Source organism: Oncorhynchus keta, chromosome 8, assembly GCF_023373465.1.
Source record: "Oncorhynchus keta strain PuntledgeMale-10-30-2019 chromosome 8, Oket_V2, whole genome shotgun sequence".
NCBI lineage: Eukaryota > Metazoa > Chordata > Actinopteri > Salmoniformes > Salmonidae > Oncorhynchus > Oncorhynchus keta.
Window position 1 is genome coordinate 19,296,547 of NC_068428.1, and position 19,084 is coordinate 19,315,630.

At 41.8% G+C, this 19,084-nt stretch overlaps 2 protein-coding genes across 5 annotated transcripts; one reads left to right on the forward strand and one right to left on the reverse strand.

Moving 5' to 3' along the window:
- Positions 1–111: 111 nt before the first annotated feature.
- slc25a27 (solute carrier family 25 member 27) lies at positions 112–9,026 on the forward strand. The gene is made up of 9 exons (XM_035774980.2): positions 112–460; positions 6,348–6,527; positions 6,634–6,715; positions 7,197–7,319; positions 7,516–7,628; positions 7,713–7,797; positions 7,903–7,995; positions 8,173–8,275; positions 8,374–9,026. Exons 1-9 carry the CDS (start codon positions 373–375, stop codon positions 8,443–8,445), a joined length of 939 nt encoding a protein of 312 aa, XP_035630873.1. The 5' UTR covers positions 112–372; the 3' UTR covers positions 8,446–9,026.
- Positions 9,027–9,378: 352 nt separating this feature from the next.
- Positions 9,379–19,084, reverse strand: LOC118386945 (uncharacterized). Of its 4 annotated transcripts, none has more exons than XR_008140797.1 (8): positions 19,007–19,065; positions 13,220–13,345; positions 12,542–12,582; positions 12,417–12,435; positions 11,898–12,323; positions 11,499–11,630; positions 10,960–11,192; positions 9,379–10,527 (listed from the first exon to the last, which is right to left on the reverse strand). XR_008140797.1 is itself a non-coding variant. In XM_035774979.1 (8 exons), exons 1-7 carry the CDS (start codon positions 19,066–19,068, stop codon positions 10,385–10,387), a joined length of 1,056 nt encoding a protein of 351 aa, XP_035630872.1. In that variant the 5' UTR covers positions 19,069–19,084; the 3' UTR covers positions 9,379–9,790; position 10,384. The 4 variants fall into 4 exon arrangements, 3 of the variants coding, with proteins under 3 accessions (XP_035630872.1, XP_035630871.1, XP_052379701.1); XM_035774979.1 differs by lacking the exon at positions 13,220–13,345 and having other exon boundaries at positions 9,379–9,790; positions 10,384–10,527; positions 19,007–19,084; XM_035774978.1 differs by lacking the exon at positions 13,220–13,345 and having other exon boundaries at positions 9,379–10,024; positions 10,384–10,527; positions 19,007–19,084.

Genomic DNA, 19,084 nt, shown 5'->3' on the forward strand with positions numbered 1-19,084 from the left:
TCAGTCTGATCCAATCAGCTAAAAGAAGGTCAGAGCGTAATTTTGTAAACATTGCGCGAAAAGTTGTTTAGGAAATGTAGTTTGACAGAGCCCCGATGCAGTAGGCTGTGCGACAAATTCTCTTCGCATGAACTACATTTCCTGTTCTCTGGTTAAAGGTCGTTGTCCTGAAGAAGAGCAAAGTATACATTTATTCGAGCATCATGTCATCTTTGCACGTGCCGTTTAAACGGTGCACAGCGTTCGGTATAAATAAGAATAACTCTAATGATCATTACTTGTCTTTTTAAAAATAATGTCTAGGGAGCTACTTTCAAACGGAATAGCAAAGTAATCGCGAACTGCTAGGCTGACTTGCATAAGGATTTCAAAATGGTAGAAGAGAAGTCAGGGGTCCCCCAGTGGCCTCGGGTTTCAAAGTTCATCTTGTCAGCATGTGCAGCTACTGTTGCTGAAATGGGTAGGCCAATACGTGCTGTCCAATATTTTTTCCAGCTTCTTTTAGGGTACTGGTCATTGTCGAATTAATTCAATGTCAATTCTACAATTTATTTACCATATTTTTTACATTTTTTATTTCACCTTTATTTAAGTGATTACAATTTAGCAATTTACACTGGAGTGATATATGTGCAGATGAGGATGTGCAAAAGAGCAGAAAAACCAAAACAAATAGGTAGTTGGTTGGATGGATGGATGGATGGGCTATTTACAGATGGGCTGTGTACAGCTGCAGCGTTCGGTAAGCTGCTCTGACAGCTGGTACTTAAAGTTAGTAAGGGAGATATAAGTGTCCAACTTCAGTGATTTTTGCAATTCCTTCCAGTCATTGGCAGCAGAGAACTGGAAGGAAAAGCGGCCAAAGGAGGTGTTGGCTTTGGGGATGACCAGTGAAATATTCCTGCTGGAGCGTGTGCTACGGGTGGATGTTGCTATGGGGACCAAATCACATTTATTTGTCACATACACATGGTTAGCAGATGTTAATACGAGTGTAGCGAAATGCTTGTGCTTCTAGTTCCGACAATGCAGTAATAACCAACAAGTAATCTAACTAACAATTCCAAAACTACTGTCTTATACACAGTGTAAGGGGATAAAGAATATGTACATAAGGATATATGAATGAGTGATGGTACAGAGCAGCATAGGCAAGATACAGTAGATGGTATCGAGTACAGTATATACATATGAGATGAGTATGTAAACAAAGTGGCATAGTTAAAGTGGCTAGTGATACATGTATTACATAAGGATGCAGTCGATGATATAGAGTACAGTATATACGTATACATATGAGATGAATAATGTAGGGTAAGTAACATTATATAAGGTAGCATTGTTTAAAGTGGCTAGTGATATATTTACATAATTTCCCATCAATTCCCATTATTAAAGTGGCTGGAGTTGAGTCAGTGTCAGTGTGTTGGCAGCAGCCACTCAATGTTAGTGGTGGCTGTTTAACAGTCTGATGGCCTTGAGATAGAAGCTGTTTTTCAGTCTCTCGGTCCCAGCTTTGATGCACCTGTACTGACCTCGCCTTCTGGATGATAGCGGGGTGAACAGGGCGTCGCGGAAGTTAGAGTAACAATGATCCAAGGTTTTTCCACCCCTGGCTGCGCAATCGATATGCTGATAACATTTAGGGAGTCTTGTTTTCAGATTAGCCTTGTTAAAATCCCCAGCTACAATGAATGCAGCCTCCGGATAAATAGTTTCCAGTTTGCAAAGAGTTAAATCAAGTTCGTTCAGAGCCATCGACGTGTCTGCTTGGGGGGGTATATACGGCTGTGATTATAATCGAAGAGAATTCTCTTGGTAGATAATGCGGTCTACATTTAATTGTGAGGAATTCTAAATCAGGTGAACAGAAGGATTAGAGTTCCTGTATGTTTCTTTCATCACACCATGTCTCGTTAACCATAAGGCATACGCCCCCGCCCCTCTTCTTACCAGAAAGATGTTTGTTTCTGTCGGCGCGATGCGTGGAGAAACCCGTTGGCTGCACAGCCTCGGATAGCGTCTCTCCAGTGAGCCATGTTTCCGTGAAGCAAAGAACGTTACAGTCTCTGATGTCTCTCTGGAATGCTACCCTTGCTCGGATTTCATCAACCTTGTTGTCAAGAGACTGGACATTGGAAAGAAGAATGCTAGGGAGTGGTGCACGGTGTGCCCGTCTCCGGAGTCTGACCAGAAGACCGCCTCGTTTCCCTCTTTTTCGGAGTCGTTTTTTTGGGTCGCTGCAAGGGATCCATTCCGTTGTCCTGTTTGTAAGGCAGAACACAGGATACGCGTCGCGAAAAACATATTCTTGGTCGTACTGATGGTGAGTTGACGCTGATCTTATATTCAGTTGTTCTTCTCGACTGTATGTAATGAAACCTAAGATGACCTGGGGTACTAATGTAAGAGTGAGCTGAGATAAGGCGGAGCTTTACCAGCAAATACTTATAGATGACCTGGAGCCAGTGGGTTTGGCAACAAATATGTAGCGAGGACCGGCCAACGAAAGCATGCAGGTCGCAGTGGTGGTAGTATATGGGGCTTTGGTGACAAAACAGATGGCACTGTGATAGACTGCATCCAATTAGCTGAGTAAAGTGTTGGAGGCTATTTTGTAAATCACATCGCCGAAGTTAAGGATCGGTAGGATAGTCAGTTTTACGAGGGTATGTTTGGCAGCATGAGTGAAGGAGGCTTTGTTGCGAAATAGGAAGCCGATTCTAGATTTAACTTTGGATTGGAGATGCTTAATGCGAGTCTGGAAGGAGAGTTTACAGTCTAGCCAGACACCTAGGTATTTGTAATTGTCCACATATTCTAAGTCAGAACTGTCCAGAGTAGTAATGTTAGTCAGGGGTGTGGGCAGCGATCGGTTGAAGAGCATGATTTCCGTTTTACTAGCATTTAAGAGCAGTTGGAAGCCACGGAAGGAGTGTTGTATGGCTTTGAAGCTCGTTTGAAGGTTTGTTAACACAGTGTCCAAAGAAGGGCCAGCTGTTTACAGAATGGTGTTGTCTGTGTATCACTCGCAGCAAGAGCGACATCATTGATATATACAGAGAAAAGAGTCGACCCGAGAATTGAACCATGTGGCACCCCCATGGAGACTGGCAGAGGTCTGGACAACAGGCCCTCCGATTTGACACGCTGAACTCTATCAGAGAAGTAGTTAGTGAACCGTGAGAGGCAATCATTTAAGAAACCAAGACTGTTGAGTCTGCCAATAAGAATACAGTGATTGACTGAGTCGAAAGCCTTGGCCAGGTCATTGAAGACGGCTGCACAGTACTGTCTTTTATTTTTTTTTTTTTTATTTTTTATTTCACCTTTATTTAACCAGGTAGGCTAGTTGAGAACAAGTTCTCATTTGCAACTGCGACCTGGCCAAGATAAAGCATAGCAGTGTGAACAGACAACACAGAGTTACACATGGAGTAAACAATTAGCAAGTCAATAACACAGTAGAAAAAAGGGCAGTCTATATACAATGTGTGCAAAAGGCATGAGGTAGGCGAATAATACAATTTTGCAGATTAACACTGGAGTGATAAATGATCAGATGGTCATGTACAGGTAGAGATATTGGTGTGCAAAAGAGCAGGAAAGTAAATAAATAAAAACAGTATAAAAACAGTATGGGAATGAGGTAGGTGAAAATGGGTGAGCTATTTACCTATAGACTATGTACAGCTGCAGCGATCGGTTAGCTGCTCGGATAGCTGATGTTTGAAGTTGGTGAGGGAGATAAAAGTCTCCAACTTCAGCGATTTTTGCAATTCGTTCCAGTCACAGGCAGCAGAGTACTGGAACGAAAGGCGGCCAAATGAGGTGTTGGCTTTAGGGATGATCAGTGAGATACACCTGCTGGAGCGCGTGCTACGGATGGGTGTTGCTATCGTGACCAGTGAACTGAGATAAGGCGGAGCTTTACCTAGCATGGACTTGTAGATGACCTGGAGCCAGTGGGTCTGGCGACGGATATGTAGTGAGGGCCAGCCGACTAGAGCATACAGGTCGCAGTGGTGGGTGGTATAAGGTGCTTTAGTGACAAAACGGATGGCACTGTGATAGACTGCATCCAGTTTGCTGAGTAGAGTGTTGGAAGCCATTTTGTAGATGACATCGCCGAAGTCGAGGATCGGTAGGATAGTCAGTTTTACTAGGGTAAGCTTGGCAGCGTGAGTGAAGGAGGCTTTGTTGCGGAATAGAAAGCCGACTCTTGATTTGATTTTTGATTGGAGATGTTTGATGTGAGTCTGGAAGGAGAGTTTGCAGTCTAGCCAGACACCTAGGTACTTATAGATGTCCACATATTCAAGGTCGGAACCATCCAGGGTGGTGATGCTAGTCGGGCATGCGGGTGCAGGCAGCGATCGGTTGAAAAGCATGCATTTGGTTTTACTCGCGTTTAAGAGCAGTTGGAGGCCACGGAAGGAGTGCTGTATGGCATTGAAGCTCGTTTGGAGGTTTGATAGCACAGTGTCCAATGACGGGCCGAAAGTATATAGAATGGTGTCGTCTGCGTAGAGGTGGATCAGGGAATCGCCCGCAGCAAGAGCAACATCATTGATATATACAGAGAAAAGAGTCGGCCCGAGAATTGAACCCTGTGGCACCCCCATAGAGACTGCCAGAGGACCGGACAGCATGCCCTCCGATTTGACACACTGAACTCTGTCTGCAAAGTAATTGGTGAACCAGGCAAGGCAGTCATCCGAAAACCGAGGCTGTTGAGTCTGCCAATAAGAATACAGTGATTGACTGAGTCGAAAGCCTTGGCCAGGTCATTGAAGACGGCTGCACAGTACTGTCTTTTATTTATGGCGGTTATGATATCATTTAGGACCTTGAGCGTGGCTGAGGTGCACCCGTGACCAGCTCGGAAAGCAGATTGCATAGCGGAGAAGGTACGGTGGGATTCGAAATGGTCGGTGATCTGTTTGTTCACTTGACTATCGAAGACTTTAGAAAAGCAGGGCAGGATGGAAATAGGTCTGTAACAGTTTGGGTCTAGTGTGTCCCCAGTTATCCCCAGTTGAAGAGGGGGATGACCGCAGCCGCTTTCCAATCTTTAGGAATCTCAGACGATACGAAAGAGAGGTTGAACAGACTAGTAATAGGGGTTGCAACAATGGCGGTGGATAATTTTAGGAAGAGAGGATCCAGATTGTTTAGCCCAGCTGATTTATAGGGATCCAGATTTTGCAGCTCTTTCAGAACATCAGCTGGGGGGCTTGGGCCAGTTGCTGCGGGAGTGCAGAGCTGTTGGCCAGGGTTGGGGTAGCCAGGTGGAAAGAAATGCTTATTGAAATTCTCAATTATGGTGGATTTATCAGTGGTGACAGTGTTTCCTAGTCTCAGTGCAGTGGGCAGCTGGGAAGTGGTGCTCTTATTCTCCATGGACTTTTCAGTGTCCCAAAACTTATTGGAATTAGTGCTGCAGGATGCAAATTTCTGTTTGAAAAAGCTAGCCTTTGCTTTCCTAACTGACTGAGTATATTGGTTCCTGACTTCCCTGAAAAGTTGCATATCGCGGGGACTATTCAAAGCTATTGCAGTACGCCACAGGGTGTTTTTGTGCTGGTCAAGGGCAGTCAAGTCTGGAGTGAACCAAGGGCTATATCTGTTCTTAGTTCTACATTTTTTGAAAGGGCCATGCTTATTTAAGATGGTGAGGAAAGCACTTTTAAAGAACAACCAGGCATCCTCTACTGACTTGATGAGGTCAATATCCTTCCAGGATACCCAGGCCAGGTTGATTAGAAAGGCCTGCTCGCAAAAGTGTTTTAGGGATCATTTGACATTTAATGAGGGGTGGTCGTTTGACCGCGGACACATAACGGACACAGGCAATGAGGCAGTGATCGCTGAGACAGCAGAGGTGTATTTAGAGGGCAAGTTGGTCAGGATGATGTCTATGAGGGTGCCCATGTTTACGGATTTGGGGTTGTACCTGGTAGGTTCCTTTATAATTTGTGTGAGATTGAGGCCATCTAGCTTAGATTGTAGGATGACCAGGGTGTTAAGCATATCCTAATTTAGGTCAGCTAGCAGTACGAACTCTGACGATAGATGGGCGGGGCGATTAATTCACATACGGTGTCCAGGGCACAGCTGGGAGCTGAGGGGGGTCAATAACAAGTGGCAACAGTGAAGGACTTATTTCTGGAGAGATGGATCTTTAAAAGTAGAAGCTCAAACTGTTTGGGCATAGACCTGGATAGTATGACAGAACTCTGCAGGCTCTCTCTACAGTAGATTGCAATATATTTTGCTGAATGTTTTACATGACACAGAACAGTGTCACCGTGATCAACTCAAAGTTGTCTCAATATCGGTTCCAGTGACATTCCCCCTGGACCTGACCAAGACCAGGCTTCAGATCCAGGGTGAAGTGGCCCTCAGACAGCACGGTTCTCAGACGGCCTACAGAGGGATGCTGGGCACTGCCCTGGGGATTGTACGTGAGGAGGGTCCCCTTAAACTGTGGCAGGGGGCCACACCAGCTGTGTACAGACATATAGGTAACATACACCAGACTGATCTCACTACTTACATACATGGTGGTTTGTTGATAAGGGCTAGTTACCCACATCTTCCCTGCATAAACCCCTGCTGTACTTTTGCTAGTCTACTCAGGAGTGCGGATGGTGGCCTATGAGCAGCTCCGAGATGTCCTTGGCAGGTCTGAAGATGATCGCTTCCCCCTCTGGTGAGAGAAAAGCACAGTGGTGGAGCTGACCTCTACTCCTCAATATTAAAATATAACCACAGTTCATTTAAAGCATTGCATTTCCCCCTTCTCAACAGCACAAAGACTGGATGTCTATTGCTCTGGATGTCTCCATGCTTAGCTTAGTGTATGCATTCATGGTAGTCCCAAGCCACTGCATTTATGAGGAGCAGACTGAACTAGGCTCAGACCCCTACCTATATGTACTTAGCTACCTCAATCACCTGGTACCCCTGCACATTGACTCAGTACTGGTTCTCCCTGTACATAGCCATGTTACTTTTATTCGTTATTGTTATTCACTGTGTAGTTATTCCTCTTCACTATTTATATAGAACCTGTAGGACTATGTATATGTACACCAGTGGTTTACGAAGCATGTGACAAATACAATTTTATTTGGGCCTCTCTGCCAGTGTCCACCCAGCTAGGCCACTGTGATCACTCTTTTCCCCAACAGGAAAGCAGCGATCGGGGGCATGCTGGCTGGGGCTGTGGGTCAGTTCATGGCCAGCCCCACCGACCTGGTCAAGGTGCAGATGCAGATGGAGGGGAGACGGAGGCTGGAGGGCAAGCCACCCCGGTGAGAGAGTGTGTTTAACTCGTTTTCAGTCTTTAGCCATCCTTCAACCTAAACTGCATCTCGGTTTGTACTTCCTATTTTAACTCGTATGTAATTTAGTTATAAGATAATAACCACCCATTAGATACAGTATCATGTGAGAGAGAAATTTCCCTCCCCCCAAAAAAGTGGACTCATCTGGCTTCTTTTGAGACAGGGTTCATGGAGTGTACCATGCTTTCCTGAAGATTGTCTCTGAGGGGGGTATCCGGGCGCTGTGGACAGGGTGGGTCCCGAACGTACAGAGGGCTGCTCTGGTCAATCTAGGAGGTATAGTTGAGGGAATACAGGCACATGTGAAAATGTACTGTCTGTAATGTGTATAGGGATTTAATTATTCTCAAATTTAATTAGATCTCACAACATATGATACTGTCAAGCACTTTCTACTGAGAAATACGTCGCTACAAGACACCAGCCTTTGCCATGGGTTAGCAAGGTAAAGTATAACACAGAGATTTAATGATAACTCAAAATGTATATTTAACTACTTCAGAGAATATATTTTCAAATTCAAGTTCTGAAATCCTTTTTCTCCATCCAGCACATGTTCTGGTCTGGTTGCTGCTACCATGGGAACACCAGCAGATGTCATCAAAACCAGAATAATGAACCAGCCCAGAGGTCCAAATGGCAGGTTAGTCAGCCAATCAGAGAACAGTAATCATTCCTTGATAGTGATGCTGTACCATATGCTTAGGATGTCATTTACAGCTTATTCTAGCAACAGATAAAGCCTTAACATTACAGGTTTTATAATGCTGACAGACCAATAAACAAAAGTACCTAATAGGCAACACACATTTTTCCACAGGGGCATATTGTATAAGTCTTCCATTGACTGCCTGATCCAATCTGTCAAGGGGGAAGGGTTCATATCCCTGTACAAAGGCTTTCTCCCTACTTGGATGAGAATGGTACATTTACTCTGTCTCATATTATAATGCTTTTAACCTTTGACCGTGACAGTGTACAATACATTCACACTGCCCTTGTTGTCTCTTTGGTACTGCAGGCTCCCTGGTCCATGACGTTTTGGCTCTCATTCGAACAAATACGAAAGACAATGGGCATCAGCTCGTTCTGAAACCTGGACTGTCCGTCAGACAGGTTGCCTTGTAGGTTAAGAGTGTTGGGCCTGTAACTGAAAGGTCGCTGGTTCGAATCCCTGAGCCGACCAGATGAAAAATGTGTCGGTGTGCCCTTGACCAAGACACCTAACCCTAATTACTCCTGTATGTCGATATGGATAAGAGCGTCTGCTAAATGACAAAAATGTAATGGACTGATCACATTCATTAATCTACTTGTTTGAGGTGCTGCACTTGGTGCTACAGTGCCATGTACATAACATGCAACACTGTGCCATGGTAGTGATGCTTGTTAGCTACGTTGTCATTTGTCACAGAGACCAGTCAGTTGATTTACTATGATACAACGTGTTCAACCAATGTCTCAGGTGTGATTACTGGTTCTACCGGTTAAATGTTATAACAAACTCTAAACATGTTTCATGTCATTAACTTTCTGAACACTAACATTATAAAAGCTATATGCTTCATTGTGTAGGGTAAGAAGCATAAAGACACATTTATATATATCAAACACAAGGTTTTAACTGTGGCCACTGCTGACCATAAGTGAATTAAATACAATGAAAATAACCAATTCAAGACATTTACAGAGATTTCTTATGTTCACTACCAGTAAATAACTAGTAGCTTTGACCTTTTTCCTTTTATCGGACTGTCCTGTGTGATGACAAACTCTTCATCGGTTATTTGTTTAGTGAATATTTCTTCAATGTAATTTATCCCAATGGTCTATGACTTTTTAGTCTTTATACAAGTCTGATAATGTTAATGAAAGTTATTTTGGAATTTTGATAGATGCGATGTTTAGGTTAGGTCTGGAATTATATTAAGTTGCGATCGGATGTCTTACAGATCTCATACTTACGTATTGTACTTAGTGAACCTGGATGTGCCTCGTGTGTAAAATCAAGGAGAAAGTATCCCTGTTGTTGATCAATCAATCAAATTTATTTATAAAGCAGTTTTTACATCTGCAATTTTCAGACCCCAAACAGCAAAGCTTAAGCAAGAGCACAGTGGCTAGGAAAAACTACCTAAAAGGAAGAAACCTAGAGAGGAACCAGGCTGAGAGGGGTTGCCAGTCCTCTTCTGGCTGTACCGGATAGAGATGTTCAATACTTCAAGACCCCGTGGTCGGTCTGATAGCTTTTAACAAAGACACGGTAAGTAAAGAAATAAACATTTGTTGGTGTAGCGGCGAAAGGAGGCAGGTCGGTCCAGTGGAGGCAGCACAACCAGGTGGACTTGGTCAGCAGCACAACCAAGTGGGCTCAGGCAATGAATGTCTGGGTGTATTCAGGCCAGGGTGCCCTCAGCCACATTCCTCTGCGGTTTCCACTTCCACAGGGGAGACACAGAAAGATAAAACAGACATTTACAAGTCATTTATGACAACACATATTTTGTTAAATCAGGGGTCGGTCTTTCATAATTTGTCACTCATAAGCAGTAGTAGACTACATGAAAAATGATTTCATTAAAAAAAATAAAAACATAACTTGGTAGGAATGCAGTCAAGTTGCACAAAGGAAAGGGTCTCTGATCCCTACCACACATTAACAGTTGATTCACCTGTGGCGGGAAAGTGGTATGTTTACATCTCGTACAGGCTACATGTTTGTGTGTAAGTTAGCTGTGTTGCTACCATCCCTGCAGCCTAGTCTACAATGAAATGAAAGCCTAAGAGTGATAGAAATGCCCTGTGGCTTTAAATGTCAAATTCCTCTCCGTGATGCTGAATCTCAGCTAGTGTCCTAATTGTGCTTGGCAAGAGCTTATCAATTTCTTTCCTCCTAACACTCGTTTTTTTTTGCGATGGCAAACACATTTTTATTAAATATTTCAGTCTAATGCAAATCCCTCTTAAAACAAGCCTATGATGACAGTGGAAAGCAAAAAAAACTGCAGTCACACTATAGTTAGGAACAGACCTTAGGGGGAAGCATCCTCTCGTTGCTGCTGACAGGTCGGCAGGGTGGAGATGGTTGTTTCTTCCACCGGCAATCTGAATGGGGATAGGGATGTTGATCGGCGGGTGTTGACTGTTGCAACCACTGGCAGGACGAGGTCATTTACTGTAAAATAATGGAGTAGCATATTATTGTTTAGGGGCATTTGCCAAATCATGACGGCGTCGTGAGGGAACAAACTCCCTCACGACGCCAGGACAGCGGAGTCAATCACCACCTTCCGGAGACACCTGAAACCCCACCTCTTTAAGGAATACCTAGGATAGGATAAAGTAATCCTTCTCACCCCCCCCCCCTTAAAAGATTTAGATGCACTATTGTACAGTGGCTGTTCCACTGGATGCCATAAGGTGAATGCACCAATTTGTAAGTCGCTCTGGATAAGAGCGTCTGCTAAATGACTTAAATGTAATGTAAAAATGTAAAAATCATAATTGCAGTTAGGAATTGAATCACTTAAGACAATATAGGATGACTTCATAACTGAAGATTCCAGTGACAACATAGAACTGTTTTCAATTCTTGGTTATACCTCACCTTGCTCTGATTCTTGCACTTGTTTCTCTGGATATGCACTGTTCACATTCACGTAGGCAGCGAGGTAAACAACGTATTTCTTCCTTTCTATCTCCATGTTGAAGTTCTGGAATTGGGGCGTTCCTGAGTTATCGTACAGCATCCATCGCCCTCCTTCTTGTTTAACACACAGCACCATGTGTTTGATCTCTGCTGTGATTAAACCCAGCAAAAGGAACTGAAGCTCGTACTTCCTGTTAGGAGTAGAAATTCAATCAGAATGGACATAAGACAAAAACAGAAGCTGTATTGGGGTTGGCATTGGGTAATGCCCAATGTTAACTTTTATGCATTTCCCTAACCTCACTGAAACTAACCTTAACCTAACTCTCATTCCTAAACCGGTCAAATATCCATTTCCAAATATTTAACCTCAGTATTGGATCACAGCCTTCAATCTCCTAATTTTCTGCATTCTATATGCACCATACTGGTAGTGACACCAAACATAGCCTACAAGTTAAACCTTAAAAGCATTGTGCAGTTCAACCTAACAGTACCTTGAAAAATCATCCGTGATGACATAAGGAGGAATACATCCGTTTCCCATTCGGCCAAGCATATTCACCAGGATGAGTTTAGGGTCAATTACGGTGTCCAGGATGTAAACGTGACCATATATCTTAAAATTGCTTTCACAATACACAGAAAGAGAAACACAACAGGTGGACAGAGAAAATCAAATAACAGTTTCAAAAATCAAAATGCCATTGGCATCTTAACAAAATGTGTCTTTCATGTTTATATTTCATATGGTATTTGCACACACCTATAAAGTATAATGATTTCTTAGAACTGTAAAATAAATGTAATCCGATAAAGTAGAGAATGAATAATTAAATAGAACCTGCTTGTTTATAACAATGAAATAGAAAAGGTAGTCAATGATGACTTATTACCTCAGTGTTCCATTGTAAATGCAAGCTGAGGGGCTCATATCGTAATCGTTGTTGTCGTCTTCATATTTGACAATTGTCAGGTCATCGAAATTTGGTAGGAAGTCTTCGACATAGCCTCTACAATCTAGACCTTCGTTTTGGGAAAAGTATAGTTTTCTTCCAACACGCAAATCTAAATTAATAAGCCAAAGACCCATCGCCTCATTATACATTTTGTTATCGAGAAAGGTTATGACTGCACCGACTGTGTTGTCTGTCATGAAATAATCTTTGATTTTGCTAAATCTTGTTGCTGTTATATGTATTCCGGCCAATAGACTGCTCAGAACACAGGTGTTTTGGAAAAGGAGTCCGACAAATGTTCCTCCTGGCAGCATGTAAGGGCTCTCCTCTCCTCTGATTAGCTTCTCCGAGTCTTGGTGAGACCTGGAAAGACATTCAGGCAAATAAATGAAGTTGTCGCCAATGTTGTGTGGCAACATTATAGTGTAGTTTATTTTCTTTTCACCAGACCCTTACCCTCGAGGGATGTTCCGAGCTGCATCCACAAAGAAGAAAATGAGAAGGTAAATTAGTGTTATACCAAATAATGAAACCGTTATCAAATCTATATATTTTTGACATATTGTTCTATTTTCACTTACCCAATTTGACATAGTAGCTATATATAGTCTTAAGGTCAGGTCTGTAGGTGAAACACAAAACATTCTCAAATATATTAAATATATATATGTAATGTATTTACATTAAGATATAATGGGATCATAGCTATATTCAATACAATTCCTCATGGTTGGTGTCTTGACAGATTTGTCCCAAATCGTGTGACATAAAACATTACTTTTCTGTCCTTGCATTTATGGAAGTGCAAGCTGTCCAGTGGCGACCAGTCATTCAGGGCAGGTAGGGCAGAGCCCCACCTGTTTTGAGCCCCACACTTTTTAGGTTAAATAACATTTTCAAAATAGTATGTACAATTTAAGTCGGAAGTTTACATACACTTAGGTTGGAGTAATTCAAACTTATTTTTCAACCACTCCACAAATGTCTTGTAGTTTTGGCAAGTCGGGTTAGGACATCTACTTTGTGCATGACACAAGTAATTTTTCCAACAATTGTTTACAGACAGATTATTTAACTTCTAATTCACTGTATCACAATTCCAGTGGGTCAGAAGTTTACATACACTAAGTTGACTGTGCCTTTTAAACAGCTTGGAAACTTCCTGAAAATTATGTCATGGCTTTAGAAGCTTCTGATAGGCTAATTGACATCATTTGAGTCAATTGGAGGTGTACCTGTGGATGTATTTCAAGGCCTACCTTCAAACTCAGTGCCTCTTTGCTTGACATCATGGGGAAATCAAAAGAAATCAGCCAAGACCTCAGAGAAAAAAGTGTAGACCTCCACAAGTTTGGTTTATCCTTGGGAGCAATTTCCACATTCATCTGTACAAACAATAGTATGCAAGTATAAACACCATGGGACCACGCAGCAGTCATACCTCTCAGGAGGAAGACGCGTTCTGTCTCCTAGAGATGAACGTACTTTGGTGCGAAAATGCAAATCAATCCCAGAACAGCAAAGGACCGTGTGAAGATGCTGGAGGAAACAGGTACAAAAGTATCTATATCCACATTTAAACGAGTCCTATATCGTCATAACCTGAAAGGCCACTCAGCAAGGAAGACGCCACTGATACAAAACCACCACAAAAAATCCAAACTACAGTTTGCAACTGCACATGGGGACAAAGATCGTACTTTTTGGAAAAATGTCTTCTGTTCTGATGAAACAAAAATAGAACTGTTTGGCCATAATGACCATCTTTATGTTTGGAGGAAAAAGGGGGAGGCTTGCAAGCCGAAGAACACCATCTCAACCGTGAAGCACGGGGGTGGCAGCATCATGTTGTGGGGGTGCTTTGCTGCAGGAGGGACTAGTATGTGGATATATTGAGGCAACATCTCAAGACATCAGTCAGGAAGTTAAAGCTTGGTTGCAAATGGGTCTTCCAAATGGACAATGACCCCAAGCATACTTCCAAAGTTGTGGCAAAATGGCTTAAGGACAACAAAGTCAAGGTATTGGAGTGGCCATCACAAAGCCCTGACCTCAATCCTATAGAAGATTTGTGGTCAGAACTGAAAAAGCGTGTGCGAGCAAGGAGGCCTACAAATCTGACTTAGTTACACCAGCTCTGTCAGGAGGAATAGGCCAAAATTCACCCAACTTATTGTGGGAAGCTTGTGGAAGGTTACCCAAAACGTTTAACCCAAGTTGAGTGTATGTGAACTTCTGACCCACTGTGAATGTGATGAAATAAATAAAAGCTGAAATAAATCATTCTCTCTACTATTATTCTGGCATTTCGCATTCTTAAACTAAAGTGGTGACCTAAAACAGGGAATTTTTACTAGGATTAAATGTCAGGAATTGTGAAAAACTGAGTTTAAATGTATTTGGCTAATTTGGCTATTTGTAAACTTCCGACTTCAACTGTATATACTACTCTACTCTCTCTCTCAAAAGGACCACAATGGAAATAAGTCCCAGACGTTATTGTGTGTGATCCTCAATGATTTTATTCATGTGCATGTGTAACGGATGTGAAACGGCTAGCTTAGTTAGCGGTGTGCGCTAAATAGCGTTTCAATCGGTCACGTCACTTGCTCTGAGACCTTGAAGTAGTAGTTCCGCGGCTTTTGTGGAGCGATGGGTAACGATGCTTCGAGGGTGACTGTTGTTGATGTGTGCAGAAGGTCCCTGGTTCGCGCCCGGGTATGGGCGAGGGGACGGTTTAAAAGTATACTGTTACATTGATGCTGTTGACCCGGATTACTGGTTGCTGCGGAAAAAGGAGGAAGGTCAAAAGGGGGGTGAGTGTAACGGCTAGCTTAGTTAGCGGTGTGCGCTAAATAGCGTTTCAATTGGTTACGTCACTTGCTCTGAGACCTTGAAGTAGTAGTTCTCCTTGCTCTGCAAGGGCCGCGGCTTTTGTGGAGCGATGGGTAACGATGCTTCGAGGGTGACTGTTGTTGATGTGTGCAGAGGGTCCCTGGTTCGCGCCCGGGTATGGGCGAGGGGACGGACGTAAAGTTATTCTGTTACACATGTATGGCTTTTAAGTTTTATGTGTGCTTGTTTTTTTAAATGGTCGAATTAATAAACAAAAACTAAACTCTTCACAGAACAGTGCAAACGGGCTCGATCCAGAATAGAAAGAGGAGTGGGAGGCCCCGGTGCACAACTGAGCAAGAGGACAAGTACATTAGAGTGTCTAGTTTGAGAAACAAACGCCTCACAAGTCCTCAGCTGGCAACTTCATTAAATAGTACCCGCAAAACACCCGTCTCAACGTCAACAGCGAAGAAGCGACTCCGGGGATGCTGGCCCTATAAGAATCAAATACCCCTAGCGAATTTATGTTTATCATTTATTATTGTCTGTTTGATTTACAGCAAGGGCCTCGTTAGATTTAACAAAGAAAGCATCAAGGTAATGAGTTCATGTTTTCATATGTCTTTGTGCCTCGGATTTGATACCGAGTCTACTGTGCTCCGAGTCTACTTTGCGCAATTGTGTAGAATAGACTATTGAGCAACACTCAACGCTATTCATATTAATTATTCTGGAAATAATGACAACAGGTTACATAGCCTATTGGTCTTATTCACAATATGATCTGTTAATAAAACTGTACAAATGCATTTTGTTACACCTGCAATTTTAAACAATACAATGGGCTTGAAGTTGCCTCCTTGAACTTGAATTTGCTGCTCAGAAATACTGGAATAAGCCTACCTTGAAAATCAGACATTTCCTCTGTTTGGTGGTTGAAAAGTTATTGTAGTCATTTTATAAGTTTACCTGCTCCCTTATAATTATCTGTGATTTCATTTTTGATCAGGTTTTGTGAGAGACGTGGCCACTTTTGTTTGTTTCCCACCCCTTTAATTGAATGGTGTTGCGCTACTCTGCTATGTTAATATATGCCATTTAGCAGACGCTTTTATCCAAAGCGACTTACAGTCATGTGTGCATACATTCTACGTATGGGTGGTCCCGGGAATTGAACCCACTACCCTGGCGTTACAAGCGCCATGCTCTACCAACTGAGCTACAGAAGGACATGTGCGGTTATTACATCTAATGTTGGATTCAATTTGGCTTTCCATACAAATCCTTCCATTAAAAAAGGAACCTGGTTTTTGGTCACTTTATCATTATAAAAACAGCGATGATGAGATTCAAATGGTGAGATGAATTCTACCACTATGCATGGTTTTATTATGTGTGCCTGCATCGGCCACATAGGCTACAGAAAAAGTGCCACGCATGAATCCAATCTATTGAGTTAGAAGCAATGCCCACATTATTCTCACATATTGTTATGTAAAAACCATTTGAATATCAATGCATTAGCAAGCCCTGAAATATGCTTCATTCTTAAAGTGGCAACGGTCTACTTTTATTTATTTGTACACGTTTTGCCTGCTTTTTTGGGGTGGGGGGCTTCTATATGAGGCCTTACATGTACAATTATAGACATTATACAATTGTATAACATTGAAAATTACAATTAAGCACTTACAAAAGTCTCTGAAAGTCCTTGAATGTGACTTGCCAGTGTCTGTATGAACCCTGCTTAAAGGATGTATAGTCCTAGACCTATGTTGTTGTAAAGGTGGAGTTATGGGTCAATTTGCATATATTCCTTTTTATTCTTAGAAGGCTACACATGTGGAACTGCATTAACATCCTTGTTCGTTTTGTTTTAAACCAATTTTGAAATGTTGATCCCAATGTCACACATTGGCCCCATTATTTATAGAAAAACCCACTTGTAGAATCTATGCCAAGGCGCATTGAAGCTATTGTGGCAGCTGGTGGTGGCCCAACACCCTATGAAGACGCTTTATGTTGGTGTTTTCTTTATGTCGGCAGTGTTACTACACGGAAAAGGGAACAGCTGGATAGGGAAAACGGGCTTGAGTCTCTCAAAAGGGAATATAACTTTGTGTATAAAGTTTGGGATAACACAATGTCATGTGTACAACATCTAAAGACCTGCATCACCATACTGAGAGATTTGCCATTTATAAAAGGACATATTTGGTTATTTTTAGAGCCGTTGTTCATGTTTATCCAGTGCACCCATACTATACAACGATGATAAAGAAGGGGAGTTTGGGTAAGTTTCTCATTAACATGTGGAATCACAAAGAAAGGTGTCTGGACCATTCTACAACATTTTATTTACATAAAAAAATAGAGATTTGGATGTAAAAAATAAAACTTCTCCTTTGATACTTGATGAAAGCACCGTTGGCAGCCCTTACAGCTGTGCATTTTCTTAAATAAGATTCTACAACTCTTAAGGCATCATATATCCATTGTTTTGGTCAAATTTGCTCAAGCTCAGTAAATTTGGTTAGGAATCATTAATGGACAGTAATGTATGGAATTCTCCCGCTGAAAAACAAAACTGTATCCCAGGCTTAGGTTTTCAAAAGACTGAGGTGGGTTTCTGCTCCTTTTGTATAAATGTTTTATCCTGATTCAAATGTATTTATAAAGCCCTTTTTACATCAGCCGATGTCACAAAGTGCCCTACAGAAACCCAGCCTAAAACCCCAAACAGCAAGCAATGCAGATGTAGAAGCACGGTGGCTAGTCACTGATAAACTCCCCAGTCCCTGCTGGTGGCAAGCTTACCCATAACATGATGCTGCCACCATAATACTTGCAAATACAGAGGATTTCACTTACGGTATGGCACGGTATGGTAGTTGCCATACCCTAGCTCAACAATTTAAAATGGGCTACTAAAATCATTCCAATCTCGATTAAAATAGTATTTTTTTTTGACAGGGGCTTTCTTCTTTTCACTTTCTCATATAGGCCACTAATGTGTAGTGAATGCAATGTTGTTGATCCTCTGTATTTTCAAGTATTGTGGTGGCAGCATCATGTTATGGGTATGCTTGTCACTGGCAAGTTCAGGATCAAAATAAATATGAAAGGAGAAAAGCCAATTAAAACAGTTAGAGGAAAACCTTCCGTAACCTTGTGAAAACCCTGGGATAGAGGTGTATTTGTAGGTGGGAGAATTACACATTTTAATTCCAAAGACACACCAGAATGGCTTTCCAAGAGGTGTTTAGTGTTTCTGAATGGTCCAGTCTCAGTCCGGATTTAAATCTGCTTGAAAATCAGAGAGAAGGTTTGAATATTGCTGTCCATCAATGATTCCTACTTAATGAGCAATTTTCACAAAAACTATGGCTATTATGTTGCCCTAAAAGTTGCTCAATACATCTTCATGTTTTATAAATGTTCTATCATTTCTGTTTCACATTGAAAATATGCAGTAGGTTGTATAGATTGGTAGGAAAAAATCAAATGTAATCCCTTTGTAGATTCAATTTTAAGGCAGCAAAATGTGAAGACTGTGCAATGGTGTGTAGACTTTCACTAGCTAGTCACTGTAAATGAATGATAAGTTGTCATACATTTTTTGTGGTAAAGAACAGGAAATGAAAGTGGTTGAAGAGGATACTTTAGCTTCTCTGCTATTTACCCCTAACACGTATTACTCGCTCATCTTCAAAAGGAAATGAATCAAGGCGTCTGCCTTCCAATCTGTTGACTTTCTAGTATTTCCCTAGTCTTCCAATGAGTTTGAGCTGCTTTATATAGCCAGAGGCCAAATTCAGATTGACATTTTCCCATGTTTAAACTTGTTTTAATAACAAGTGAGTAAATAGCAGAGATGCTAGTATTGTCTTCAATCGCTTTCATTTCCTGTAGTTTACCACCATTCACACTGATAATGGCTTGACGCAAAAAAATGGTACATTTTTTAATAACTTTTTTCCGCACAATAAACTTTTGAGCTTCAATATATCCCAATAAACCATCTCTTTTTTTGCCTCAGTTTTGGATTATTTCTTTTTTTCCAACGGTGTGCAGCTCTCAATGTCTTCCTGTATAATACCACAACATGTATAATAGCTTAACTTCCTGTAATGTGGTGTCTGTCTACTGTATTATTTTACAGGACAATATTATAAAGGATCATTTAGTTTAAAAGAGCTATAAAGTACCTTGTTTCAGATAACGCCATCTTCTCTTCTCTTGTCAAGTGTTTCAAAATGGACACGCACATCACTTAAATAGCTTCC

What these genes read in the sequence shown, in the direction of transcription:
- slc25a27 (XM_035774980.2), top strand. Translation starts at nt 373, where the DNA reads ATGGTAGAAGAGAAGTCAGGGGTCCCCCAGTGGCCTCGGGTTTCAAAG. An exon ending in AGCTACTGTTGCTGAAATGG is followed by an intron (nt 461 to 6,347) that starts GTAGGCCAATAC and finishes TATCGGTTCCAG; the next exon opens with TGACATTCCCCCTGGACCTG. An exon ending in AGCTGTGTACAGACATATAG is followed by an intron (nt 6,528 to 6,633) that starts GTAACATACACC and finishes TACTTTTGCTAG; the next exon opens with TCTACTCAGGAGTGCGGATG.
- LOC118386945 (XM_035774979.1), bottom strand. Translation starts at nt 19,068, where the DNA reads ATGTGCGTGTCCATTTTGAAACACTTGACAAGAGAAGAGAAGATGGCG. An exon ending in ATGGCGTTATCTGAAACAAG is followed by an intron (nt 12,583 to 19,006) that starts GTACTTTATAGC and finishes TTTCACCTACAG; the next exon opens with ACCTGACCTTAAGACTATAT. An exon ending in ATCACGGATGATTTTTCAAG is followed by an intron (nt 11,193 to 11,498) that starts GTACTGTTAGGT and finishes TACTCCTAACAG; the next exon opens with GAAGTACGAGCTTCAGTTCC.